Genomic DNA, 14,289 nt, shown 5'->3' on the forward strand with positions numbered 1-14,289 from the left:
TGGTTGAACGCGCAAATCTCAGGAACTACTAATCCGATTTGAAAAATTCTTTCAGTGTTAGATAGCCCATTTATCGAGGAAGGCTATACGCTATATATTATCCCCGCATTCCTACGGGAACGGGAATCACGCGGGTGAAACCGCGTGGCATCAGCTAGTGTTACTATAATAACCAGGTGAATTATAAGAAATGCAAGCGTAACAAATAGACATTTAAATTTATAATGTCAGTTAAAATATCGTTTTACATAACCCTTATTTTATCCATTTCGAGATAAAAATGTTTTATGAACCCCACCGCTTGCGCAAAGTGTTCCTTTTGTGAATACGACAAAGGAGGATGTGTGATTAAACTGCTCACTTTTGTTTCGAATGTACACTCGTACATATAGCGCCCGTATCTGGGCTATTGTGATAAACGCAGTGGTAATTATTATTGCGAGTCTGCTATTGTGCATTAATTTGCGGACTCATGAACACTTTACAGTGACTGATTCTGTATAATTATTAATCAGATCAATATCACTATAAATAATTAATCAGATTATTATCACTTTCGAGTGTACGCATCCTTTTTAGTTAACATTTTCATTCATTTGGAGAGATTTTCTACAACTGCTTTCTAACTACCTCTAGATGTTGTCTTTTTTCCTTTTAAGAAAGAAGGCACAGATTAGAGAATAAAAGGCAGATAGAGCACACTGAACACGACTGTTTCGTAGCCGTTCCAAAAACAAAATTCAAAAATGAATACATCCTCAAGTCACTACAACACGAAGCGTCGCATCAGTAATTTTCAATATGATTCAAGAAAAATGGCGTCTTGTAATTTTATAATATTTTAAAAACTGGTAACAAAAACTAAAGAGATAAGATGGAGTATTTATTTATTGGTAGGTAATTATTAATTATTGCATTACCTAATTTACGTAATTGTTGTTAGTGTTAAATTTAGAAATACAAATTATGAAAAAAGTTTGTATATGCGGATGTCAAGGACACGCGTGACGTTCGGTTTTTTAGAGGTTTTATCGGCTTCACCACACTGCTTGTAAAGACTCATTCTGGATCATTCTTTATTCTGTGGAAGAAGGAAAAAGAACTCTCTTCCCATCATTATTTTACATTTGGTCAGGTGCCGGCCGCGTAGCGCGGCGTGGGTAGCGACCCTGTTTTCTGCATTCACGGGCGTGGTTTCGATTTCCACAACTGGAAAATATTTGTTTGTTGAGTGTGGGTGTTTTTCCAGGATTTTTTCTGTCTTAGTACCCACAACACAGGCCTATTTTCTTAATTTGGGAAGTAGTGAAATGTATATTGTTTAAGGATAATTATTGGAGTTTACTCTTTAAGAATCGATTTTTATATATAAGAGCCCGCCCGGTATGAGAAAAATCCGAGGGGTAAAACCAACTGAACTAACGAAAAAGTGTCACGTTTTTGGTGCGCACCTTTAGTCCGCAACTTTCTAATTTAGCTGTGAGTGTATTGAGACGTACATAGGGTATGCTGTATAGGCGTCTATACCTATATACTATATGTTATTGGGCTTGTTTGTTTAATGATTATATCATTGTAAGAGTAAAATATATAATGTGAAGTATATTATAAAGTCTATTAGTTATTTTAAAATTCTATACATTTAGTCTTCTTTAACATAAGTATTACTAAAGCCCTATACGATGTGCACTGTTTACCAACAAAAAAAAGTGTGTATGTTAAAAAAAACAAAAAGTTAGCTCGAAGCACGTCTCAATACTCGCGCCTTATAAGTGAAAGGTGCGCAACCGAGGTGCAGCAGGCCGCGGCGTGCGCACCCGCCTACAGCGTGCACATGGGTGCGATGTGCAAGTTGTTGACGGCACATCGCACGGTGAAAGGTGCGCAGAATAGGTTGCGCACAAAAAACGTAACGCATGTCATTTCATAACTTATTGGAGTTTACTCCTTAACAATCGATTTTTCATTTATACCCCTCGGTACGTTTTTTGTGCGCAACCTATTCTGCGCACCTTTCACCGTACGTACCGTCATAGCGTGCACATGCCTAGCGCGTCCGCACGCACGTGCACGCTGTTGGCGGGCGCGCACGCAGCGCTGCACCTCGGTTGCGCACCTTTCACTTTTCAGGCGTTGCTATTGAAAAGAGTAAACTCCATTCGTGCGTCGGAGCTGACACACTTTTTTTTTTATTATTTACTCTGCCTCTGCCACTCATTTTTAACTCTCGATGCTAAAAGAGGGGTTTTATAAGTTTTATGTGTCTGTCTGTATGTCAGTCTGTCTGGGGCATCATAGCTCAGGAAGAGATGAAGCGATTTAAATTTAGTTTATTTTTAATGAAAGGTGACTTACGGGCGAGTGTTCTTAGATATGTTTGATGAAAATCGGTTGAGCCGTTTAAAAGTTGTGGGGGGTGAAAGTGGTGAAGAATAGCAAATGTCTGCAAATGCACTCGAGTGGGTCTCAAATGTCTGAAATTAAAGCTCACTGAATGAGACTTGATCGAGAGTTTTATGACATTCGGGGGTTTTTCGAAATTTTCTATTTTATGTTATCACCGTTCAGCACAGTACAGTAAGGCAACCATATTACTATTTACTCCCTATGTTATGTTGATTTTAAGAGCGGTTTCTTCTAAAGGATACTGGAAATTCACAATTTGTAAATTAGCTCAGTTCTGGTTTACCACATTTTAAAAACCAATCAGAGATAAGCATTTTATAAAATGTACATTTTCCTGGGTTGTTTTTCTTTGAGATGTTTTTTGGTGTAGTCTTGTTTTATGGAAATGTTAACCAATCTACATAATGTGAAAAAAAAATCTAATTTATTTCAATGGACACTGCCGTTTGTTTTTCAATCTTAAATGAATTCTGCGGTATTTTTTGCAAAATGTTTTTTTGCATATTACCATTTCGTTAGAAAATACACCGAAACTCTTGTATTAATTTCAGCCCATTTTATATCCCATTTAATTTTGTGGCTCTACAAAATTGGACATCGTGATTGCTCGTCAAGATACGAGTCCTTTTACAAATTCGTTACCATTACTCACTTTTAAATGAAATTTTTGCAATGTATATTCTGCGAGTAGGTACGTACATGATGTATAGGTAATTTTAGCAATATTTGCTTTCCAGCGAAATAAAGAACATCAAAGACAGTGCGCTTAGCTAAAGCGTTTATACCCGAGATCTAGCCAGTGAAGACGTGATACATATTGCCTTTACGTGCACTGCTTCTAAAAGTGCATCGAAAAACAACATTTTAAGAAACAATTTGAAGAATTTAATGAAAAAAAATAAATAAATAAAAATTTTTAATGGACACCACAGGGCCAGGCACAGAACAGAGATCCCTAAAAGCTAACGCTTTTAGTTCTTATATCTGTGGGGCCAGGCCTGTTACCTTAAAGAAAAATCTATACTGATATTATAAAGCTGAAAAGTTTGTTTGTTTGTTTGGTTGAACGCGCTAATCTCAGGAATTACTGGACCGATTTGAAAAAATCTTTCAGTGTTTGATAGCCCATTTATTGAAGAAGGCTATAGCTACATGTTATCCCCGTATTTCAACGGGAACTGAAACCACGCGGGTGAAACCGTGCGGCGTCAGCTAGTATATAATATGGAGCTTAAAAACACCACGCTACTCCAACGTGGGTGTGCAAGCTTAGGGGTGATGATATTTTGACTATTTAAAATCACTGTCAGATGCTAATGATAACGACCGGGACTAATGGTATAACGTGCTCTCCAAGGCAAGGGGTAATACCAAATTTTTCATAAATCTGGGTTGAAAAGCATTGAAAAATCTTCTGTACTGAAACAAAAAGCTCAATATATTCATAGCGTAACCCAAGGCTCCAACCCAGGACATTGTTATCTGAAACCTCATAGCCTCATAACTATTGGACCAACAAAGTGAAGAAGTAGGTAATTTCAAAAAAAACAGTTGAATTTTTCTTCATTATCCATAAATTATAAAGCTGAAGTTTGTTTGTTTAATTGAACTCGCTAATCTCAGGAACTACTGGTCTGTTTTGAAAAATTATTTCAGTGTTAGAGCCCATTTATCGAGAAAGGCTATAGGCTATGAGCTAATAAGGCTATGGGCTTTATTATCCCCGTATCCCTACGGGAACAGGAACCGCGTGGTTCCTGTTCCCTTGTTAAGTTAGCCCTTGACTACAACCTTATGGCAAGCGATGATTCAAACTAAGATGGAAGCGGGCTAACTTGTTAGGAGGAGGATGAAAATCCACACCCCTTTCAGTTTCTACCCGGCATTGTACGGAAACGCTAAATCGCTTGGTGGTACGTCTTTGCTGGTAGGGTGGTAACGGGCCCCGGCCAAAGCCTCCCACTAGCCAGATCGGGACCAAAATGACCAATTATGAAAGAAACTGTACTTTAGTGATACGAAAACCATATTGTTGTACTGGTATAATTATATTGCTTCAAACAATGTACACAATAAGTAAATACTGTTAATTTGTTCCAGGATTCTAACAAGATGTCGGATGTAATGTAAGCTGAGTGAAGCACAAATTTAAGACAAAGGACCAGAATAATCAAGACAACATGGCTATCATAGTAATTAAAAGTAAGTCTTATTGTTAACCATTAACTTTGTAAGAGATATATTGCTAATATTTCTCTTTGTTTCACAATATTGCTTTGATTAGATTTAGCCAGTCATCAAGTAATCATTTTAGGCGAAAGTGGTCAAATATAGTAAGTACATCATCCGTCGTTGTTAGTTAGTCAGTCCTATAGTCAAGTCATGGCTTGGTTTAGGCGAAGGCAACCTTACTAAACTTTTGAAAGAGTCCACCGAGAAAATCGAATTAATGACTAAAAACACTCTTGTACAACCTCCACTTTAATTGTACACCTTTACAGATAAAGAGAGAGTAAAATGTATTCTAAAAACTAAATTCCATGCGGACGAAGTCGCGGGCGTCCGCTAGTTATGCAATAAAACTTTAAAATACAGCAAATCAATGAAAATTAATCGAGAGCTACGTACATGTGATGCCTACGATTTTCCCGGCAAAATTCTTTTGCTAATCTATACATAAACTACAGTCCGTACGCTGTAGCAAAGTGTGGGTGACAGTTCATTTTACTCTTGAAAGTTTGCCGCGATTCACGACAATAGCACGTAGTATGAACGTTATACGGCAACTGTCATCCGCACCAGGCTGCAGCGCATGAACCATACTGTGTTCGCGATAATCTTGATACGAATGAATAAAATTCTCATGCGGTTTTTAAATGGTATTCCTGAGGAATATCACATACATAATTTGTTAAGGTTTTGTGTAAATCAGTTGACGATAGTAGCTAGAAGTGTAGGAAAGTCACGCCATCTGGAAGCTAACACTGATACCTCTGCATAATCCGTTCAAGATATATTAAAACAATACATAGTGCCTGTAAATCTACGAGTATGTTTCAAGCTTAGCTATCTTTTAAAAATAAAAGTTTACACCGATTTACTCGCGGGCGAAGTAGCAGGTGTCTCCTAGTATTCAATAAATAGCCATAAAAGGAGATAGAGACCTCCTGACTCAGGTCCTTTACGTAGCCAGCTTACTAACAGTGAAAGTAATGTTTTAAATTTTCACTACAGCCCTACCCAATGTGTACTGTTTACCAACAAATGTTACATTAAAAGTTAGGGTATAAATCGCTAATCATTTCACACCTAATAATAATGGGGATGATGACTATGTATGAATATATTGATTTTTATGATAAATTCGGGTAAATAAGCCAATGTTAACTAATTTATACATAAAAAGCAAAGATTGTCTGGATATTTGCAAAATAAACGAGATTATCAATTTTTTAAAATCTATTAAAAATCTTTTATCGTAATTAGATGAAAATTCATACAGTTTTAGCTTCCTTACATTAAATGTGACATTTTTAATATATGAACTATAAACATAAACGCACAAATAACAAAGATACTAGTAATTTTGTTTGAACGCACATACAAATCTAACGACCATTACATTACCTACGACGTCATTAGTTCGTGTCATTTTGTATGGGGCGTTTTTCTTAATCCGCGGCAGCGCCGCAAATTTGACCCTTTAAATCCCTGTAGCTCCGAAAGTAATGACCGCAGATACCCTGTTCCTTTTACAAAATTGCTTTACTATTAACATACTCTTAATTTAACTGTCATCATCCCTATTAAAATTAACTTGTTTTTAAATGAATGAAAATAAATACGATCAATAAGCGTAGAACAATTAGATATAGTTAATATATTTTGAATAACATTTTATAAACAAACAATACATAATTTAAAATAAATAAGTTATGAAATGACATGTGTTTTCTACCTTCATTTCTAATTAATTGTTACAACTAATTGTAACAGTACACATCGAATAGGGCTGTAGTATATAAGTTTTCATCCCCTATCGTGCTGTAGTAGTATACGGTGGTATGCTTCTTTTTGTAAAAAAAACCCTAGTCTATTCTCTGTTCACACCAACAACGCAAATCTGAGAACATGCCGCAAAAATAAATTGGTTAGACCCCCCACAAGATTGACAATATATGCCAAGAGTTCTTTTTGTATGACAATAAAAATATATAATAAACTTCCTAACAGTCTAAAAGAGAAGCCCTGGTCAGTATTTAAATGTAAAATTTATAATTTATTAATAAAAAAAAGCTATTATGACATTCAAGATTATTTTATGGACATGGACATTTTGTAACTTATTATTTTGTAATTGTGACATTGTATTAATTTAGTTTTATTTTGTCGTTCAAATGTATTTAATTATTTAAGATAATTCATACACCAGTTATGGTAAAATGTATAAAGGCTCAATTTTATAAATGTACCATCATGTTAAACCTACATTTTCATGAATAAAATATCATTCATATCATTCATTCATTCATACCTACTGTATTGTACTATCTACTGCAGTATGTACAATACCTACGCAGTTGATTACAATGTTATCAATTTGTAAACGGAAGAGCAGCAGACTCTAATTAATTAGCTATCGAGCATGCCCGTGTTTGTTCCATCCATGTATTTTCAATATCTAGATTTATTTCAGTATCAGTTTCATTATCTCATTTATTTGATTTATTTTTTAACTCCCGATGCAAAAAGAGAGATGTTATATATCATCATAATATACCTAATTGAACAAGAGTTTGTATCTTCCTATTATTTAAAATGTACATTTTGCGCGATAGCGATACGATATCATTAACATGAAAAATGGAATATTATTCTGAAATTGATGGTAAAATCATTACTGACAAATAGATTTATAATGTTTTCAGAGAGCTTTCACCAGCATTAGCATACCGCAACACACTGCAATAATAACACGTCTACGCCGCCTTATTATTATTAAACCCACGCAGTGGAATACAAAAGTACTGTAATTAGTGGGAAAGCCTCCCCTCAGCTCTAAGAAAATATTTTCTCATTATAATCCTCCACTTGAATTGACAGGATGAATTTTACACCTTAATTATTCTTGTCGGCGATCCTCTGCCGTCACCATTGTGATTTCTTTTTTAATTAAAAACTGCGACAGCTTTTAAAAGGGACTTAGATCTAACTGTACTATAACTAGCTGAGTAAAATATCACCTTGACTATGTCGATTCCATCCGCGTATTGTATATCGATACTTATATTAAAAAGAAGGTTGCCTCTGCAACTGCCTCATTATCGTGATCCAGGGTTCGAATCTGGGGCCAGGTCAACTAACTCACTAATTGTGATTTTTCTTACAAGAAAAATCTTAATAGCAGCCTTAAGTTAGGAAGTTGGTGGTGTTGGTACACCCCCTTGCCTCGGAGAGCACGTAAAGTCGTCGGTCCTGCGCCTGATCTCTCACCGGTCGTGTTGGTCTGCCGTCCAATCGGACTATGAGAGTGAGGGAATAGAGAGTACACCTGTGTTGGCGCACTATAATATCTCCTGCATACACTATTAATCTCACACTGAGATTGACCGCCGTGGGCGAAAAATAAACGATTCGGTCGGGGGCATATTATTTTTTCACACTAATATTATAAAGGCGAAAATTTGTGTGTAAGTGTGAAAGTGTGTCAGTATGTTTGTTCCTATTTTACGCAGCGGCTGCTGAAGCGATTTGGCTGAAATTTGAAATAAAAATGGATTTTACTCTGGATCAACACATAGGCTACTTTTTATCCCGGAAAAATCCATGGTTCCCGCGGGATTTGTGAAAAACTGAATACCACGCGGACAAAGTCGCGGGCGTCCGCTAGTATATATAGTAAAGAAGTAAAGTTTGTGAGATTGTATAGAGTAATTTCTGGATCTACTGAACTGAATTATGAAAATACCAATAAAAAGTCACGTTATTTGTGAGTATCATAGATTATATTTTATCCTCGTATTCCCACGGCAACAGAAAACCACGGCTGGTCTGGCAGGTTTATTATATATGAATGAATAGTAGTCTATTAGAGATTCAACGCGTTGAATGGCATAGGAAATGAAAAAGCGCGTTCGAGGAATGGAAAATGGATTAGTAATATACATAACATGCTCGTAATTTTTGACGGCCTTCGTGGCGTAGTGGTATGCGCGGTGGATTTACAAAACGGAGGTCCTGGGTTCGATCCCCTGCTGGGCTGATTGAGATTTTCTTAATTGGTCCAGGTCTGGCTGGTGTGCGGTTCGGCCGTGGCTAGTTACCACCCTACCGACAAAGACGTACCGCCAAGCGATTTAGGTCGTGTCGAAACCGAAAAGGGGTGTGGATTTTCATCCTCCTCTTAACTAGTTAGTCCGCTTTCATCTTAAGCTACATCATCACTTACCATCAGGTGAGATTGTAGTCAAGGGCTAACTTGACAAGAATAAAAAAAAAATATCGCGTTGAATTAAGAAACATTTTATTTTCTTTCACTCCCAATTTACCTTAACAACCTGTTAAAACCTCAACAAAATCCATTATATAGTTTTGGGGGTTTTCCATTATTAGCTTTAGACTTAGCGATCAGAGAACGAAGAGGCTCTTACTTAATAAAGATTTCAATAAAAACAATTTGTATTTCAATGCAGGTGCCGGTATGTTGGTGCTGGCAACGATGGGCACCGTGTCGGCGAGAGTCGCCGGCAAGATGGGCGGCTATTCCAACAAAATGGGAGGTCAGTCCATTTTAGTACGGTAATACAACGACATTTTGTACTATAGACATGTTACGTGCCTACAAAATCACCGCAAAAAGTCAGCGAATTTAGCTAGTCTACTGTGAGCACACATGCACATCTTTGTGTTTAATTCCATTATATATTTATGTATAAATACAGTTTTTTACATTACACACACATTATTTCTTTAATAACTTAACTATGCGACTAAATAAAATTAAAACAATTAGCCGCTTTCGTGCGCCTCAGTTTTAACGCACTAGTAACATATCTCTACTATAGAATCTTTGCAGGTTATATGCAAGAAGATTGATTGAATAAATAGAATACCTAAAATACAGATCAAAGTAAAAATAAAAAAAATATACATAATGGGTAAGCATGTCGTCGTTATCAACCCATATACGGCTCACTGCTGAGCTCAAGTCTCCTCTCAGAATGAGAGGGGTTAGGCCAATAGTCCACCACGCTGGCCCAACGCGGATTGGCAGACTTCACACACGCAGAGAATTAAGAAATTCTGTATGAAAACTCTGGTATGCAGGTTTCCTCACGATGTTTTCCTTCACCGATTGAGACACGTGATATTCAATTTCTTAAAATGCACACAACTGAAAAGTTGGAGGTGCATGCCCCGGACCGGATTCGAACCCACACCCTCCGAAATCGGAGGCAGAGATCATATCCACTGGGCTATCACGGCTCTTAAATTACCTTCTACTGGATTTGTATTACACTCAAATTAACCGACACTTTCGTTTTTCGAGAGAGACGAGGTAAACTCACAAATCGGAAATATTTAACACCAATAAATATACACTACGGCCTTACACTACTCACAACTATAAATTTTAAACCGTAATACACACACGTGTAATTTTAACACAATGAAACATCAATTATATGGATGCAGTTTGTATGAACACCTTTGATCATGATCAGGTCCTATATGTTATTGGTCTGAGGTATAGGCACACAAATAACATAGTCGTTTATGCGCTGCCAGTAACTTCGACGGCCTTTCAAACTGAAAGAGCTATGTTCCTTGGCAAAAAGCATGTCGGTACTTTTTCGATAAAGCTTTCTAGCTAAAAGCTCAACTGCTCTTCATATTTGCACTCGTGTACGATGATCCACCACGAACCACTTACTCGTAAAGATAAAACTTCTAACAGCGTCTGGAGTTTTATCCATACATCATTAAAGCTAGAGACCCGATAACGATATTTCTTGAACTTTTATTGGACTTATAAAGTTTTGCTTTCCAAGATTACGCGTTAATTATGTTACTTTTATCGCAGGGAAGTCGACGAGCGGTATCAACGAAGAGATCATATGGATCAGCATAAGCATGGCGATCGCGATTGCCGTGCTGATAGCGATCGCTCTCTGCTACATTCTGAAAGAGAAGTGCACGAGACGGGCGGCGTACCGTGAACAGTCATGACGATACAAAGAGGAGTTCGCGAAGCACGCGCTCACGGACTCCCTCTCCGAGCTAGAGTTCCCCGCCTACACCCTCTACCCGCAGTACTCCCCCGACGGTACCGAGTACTTCTACAATTTCCACCGCTTCACATACTTGAGGGACAGTTTCAAGTTACCGCCAAAAGATTACCCAGACGACTACGCTAACAGCTATCCGATTTGCGGACAAGACGATATATACATTAACGCGTGAGTTGCGTTGATTTGTGTACAGTGATCAGTGATCCAATGGATTTGTCTTAGCACATAAAGATCGTATTATGCCAAACGTAACTTTGAATTTATCTGAATAAAATTATTTATTAATGTGTAGATACAAACGTATAAATGGTTAGATGATAGATGTCGGTGGTAGACAAAAATGTAAATTCTAAAAGTGTATGTGGAGAAAATATTTAATATTTACAAATAAATGTATGGATGAATTACGACTGTACTACCGTTTGTACATCTTTTATATAACAATGGGATCCTAACTGTGATAGAAGATGTGGATGTATTAGTTTTCTGGAGCGAAAATCAATAAATATCGTGCTCTATACATATTGGCCCGTCTAGTGCGAACCTTGTCACGTACATTGGGAATACATACACATTGGGGATGTTATGAACTTTGACATCATTCGTACGACAAAATGTCGGTTCCGCCCCAACACGGCCTTGTCTTTTTTAAATAATTTCAGGTTTCATTCAACCTCAAATAGTACGAGTGTGTTGTAAAATAGTATGTTTGCGTTTTCGACCAAGCATTTACATTTTATGGAACAATGGGTTTTGTATCTTCCACTAGTCTAGCCTAGCCATCTCCTGGACAACGCCTTCCTAACTATAGACTAAAGGATTTGGAACTTATACCCACAAAGCTTCTCCAAAGCTGACTCTTAATGTTTAACTCTAGAAATATACTTTAAGGTGTTACGATAAAGATCAGGACCGACGACTTAATATGCTCTCCGAGGCGTGTGAATATAACACTACTAACTTCAAAATCAAAATCAAAAATCATTTATTTCAAGTAGGCTCAGTTTACAAGCACTTTTGACACGTCAGTTGACTATTTGTAAAGATTCTACCACCGGTTCGAAAGGCAGGTTCTGCTGAGAAGATACCGGCAAGAAACTCAACAGTTGCTCTTTTGAAAAAGTCATACAGTATTATAATTTACAATTGATAACAATTACAATTTCTTATAGTTTTATTTCCTGTGTGAAGGTGGAAGCTGATCCAATGGCCTCCAAGCGCTTTTATCTATCAGGAACTCATCAATGTTGTAGTACCCTCGACTAAGTAGATGTTTTTTAACACATTGCTTAAAGCTATGCATTGGCAGGTCCATCACAGTTTTGGGGATCTTGTTATAAAAGAGTACACCCAAACCTACAAAAGATTTTTTTTTTGCTCAATGCTGCTACTGAGATTTTCTTTGATGAAAGAAAACCTTTTATTTTTTTTATTCTTTACAAGTTAGCCCTTGACTACAATTTCACCTGGTGGTAAGTGATGATCCAATCTAAGTTGGAAGCGGGCTTACTTGTTAGAAGGGGAATGAAAATCCACACGCCTATTGGTTTCTACACGGCGTCGTACCGTATCGCTAAATCGCTTGGCGGTACGACTTTGCCGATAGGGTGGTAACTAGCCACGGCCGAAGCCTCTTACCAGCCAGAAGTGGACCCAGGTCCAGGAACCCAGGACCTCCGTCTCGTAAATCCACCGCACATACCACTTGAGGGCGTCAAAATTACCTTAAAATTACATAATCCTACACAAGACTCGAACCCAGGATCTTATAATCCGAAGCCCCATAGACTAACCACTATATTAGCAAGGTGTTCAGTGTCCTCTCTATCTTGTCACACGAAACGCTTAACAAAAAGGTTCGTACTCGGATGGGACTAATATACCTATGTCAGACCCAAACTTCAAAGAATATGCATATTTTATTATTTGGCCATGTATGTATTCATACATACATTCAAACGTTAACTTTAGCGTTTTCTATTCTGTGTTAAAAGATAGGCGTCCACATATCCGCATCGTACGTATCGGACGCATCGCATTAAATTAACTTTTAGTTTTACGATACATTCCTGCGTGCATCGATCGTAGATCGTTAGATAGGCCCCGAAGCGTCACGGAATTGTCATTGGTTTCTGAATGAAAAGTAACAACTTTCTCATTATACGTGTTGCGGCTTGTGTTTTCCACTTCCAAAATGATGAAACGAAGGCATAATTATGGGTCTAAACAAGAAAAAAACAAAAAAATATTTTTTCAAGTCACAGCATGAGCTGTTGTATACTAAGTTAAGGTGTGCGTGCACGTCTTTGAGTAATGACCTGCTGCTGATGCCTGCGTGCAGTGGACGCACTATTAAGACTTTCTATTCAAAGAATATTATTATCTGTTTGATGCGATGCGTCCGATTCGGATCATTACGATGCGGATATGTTGATGCCTACCATAAGACGGTTACAGTCCTTTCGAAGTTAATAATGATTAACTTCAAAAGCTTTCAATTTGAAAGCAAAAGAGTATTTTGGGACCGCAAATCGTAAGAGCTTGAAATGTCTGCTTATTTTTTGTAAAAATATAAATCGTTTTTTCACATATTTTATTTAATTAACCAAGGAAATATATCTATTTATAATTATATTAAGTTAACAGTTGTATAATAGTTAACGGTGTTTCATAATCTGTAAACAAGTTTTTGCCATCGAATGTAAAATCATATTTTTCTGAATGCAAAAAATTTATAAAACCTTAATACAATCTAGATACTTTCTTATTCAAAGAACGTTCAGACGCTGCATTATAACTGCCAAGAAATGTTCTGCTAAAATATCTTTGAGATTTACACGGCGACCTTTTACATGACCTTCCATTTAATGTAATGGTAACACCGTACATTTAAACATTGCTATACCTAAAAATATGACCATTTTATGCAGAAATTAAAAAAAACAATACCAATTCTTTAATACTAATAGAACAATAATAACATAGAATGCCTATAAATGTGGAACAAAATGGATTCGTTTAAATAACCCTCAGATTGGACTGATAAAATACCTACCCCATATAAATCGGTATTAATAGATATACATGAAAAAAGGTCAGAAAAGCCTGTTTAAGGTTGGTTAAGGAAGGAATTAGGACTTAAAGTCGCCGTGTAAAATGCTTATTTTATAATTTTAATTTATATAATATTTTGAAATGTGTAGATTATTAATATTACTTGTACTTGCAAGACAACAATGGCTCTCATAAATGTAATATTTAATAATATTATGGTGTTTGAAAGGTAAATAAAAGAATTTAATATAAACATTTTGTCTTTTATTCTTAATGCAATTTATTTGACTTGCTGTACTAGTCGGCTGCCGGCAATAGTTGTATGAAAATCCATATCTGTCGTTTTTAGCGGCCAAATATGTAAATCCTATTTGTCATGTAATTTAAAAATGGAACGATCTTCTACTCCGCAACATGGCGACCAAAGAGGTAACTTACCAAAGGTTTAATTTAAATTTCAAACTGGCTTGCACATAGAAAGCTGTTTAGTGAAAAAAAATACTTTGGCGCGTAAGAAACTATTGTTAATAGTGTTAGT

General features: G+C 36.7%; 1 protein-coding gene across 1 annotated transcript in view; it reads left to right on the forward strand.

The window, feature by feature from the left end:
• The window catches only part of LOC112052977 (uncharacterized), a 33,517-nt gene extending 19,532 nt beyond the window's left edge, over positions 1–13,985 (forward strand). The window contains exons 2-4 of the mRNA XM_024092229.2: positions 4,507–4,608; positions 9,099–9,185; positions 10,490–13,985. Coding sequence (XP_023947997.1) covers positions 4,587–4,608; positions 9,099–9,185; positions 10,490–10,635 — 255 coding nt within the window. The 5' untranslated portion in view covers positions 4,507–4,586 and the 3' untranslated portion in view covers positions 10,636–13,985. The remainder of the gene's footprint in view (positions 1–4,506; positions 4,609–9,098; positions 9,186–10,489) is intronic.
• Positions 13,986–14,289: the final 304 nt, after the last annotated feature.

This window comes from Bicyclus anynana, chromosome 11 (assembly GCF_947172395.1).
Source record: "Bicyclus anynana chromosome 11, ilBicAnyn1.1, whole genome shotgun sequence".
NCBI classification, from domain to species: Eukaryota; Metazoa; Arthropoda; class Insecta; order Lepidoptera; family Nymphalidae; genus Bicyclus; species Bicyclus anynana.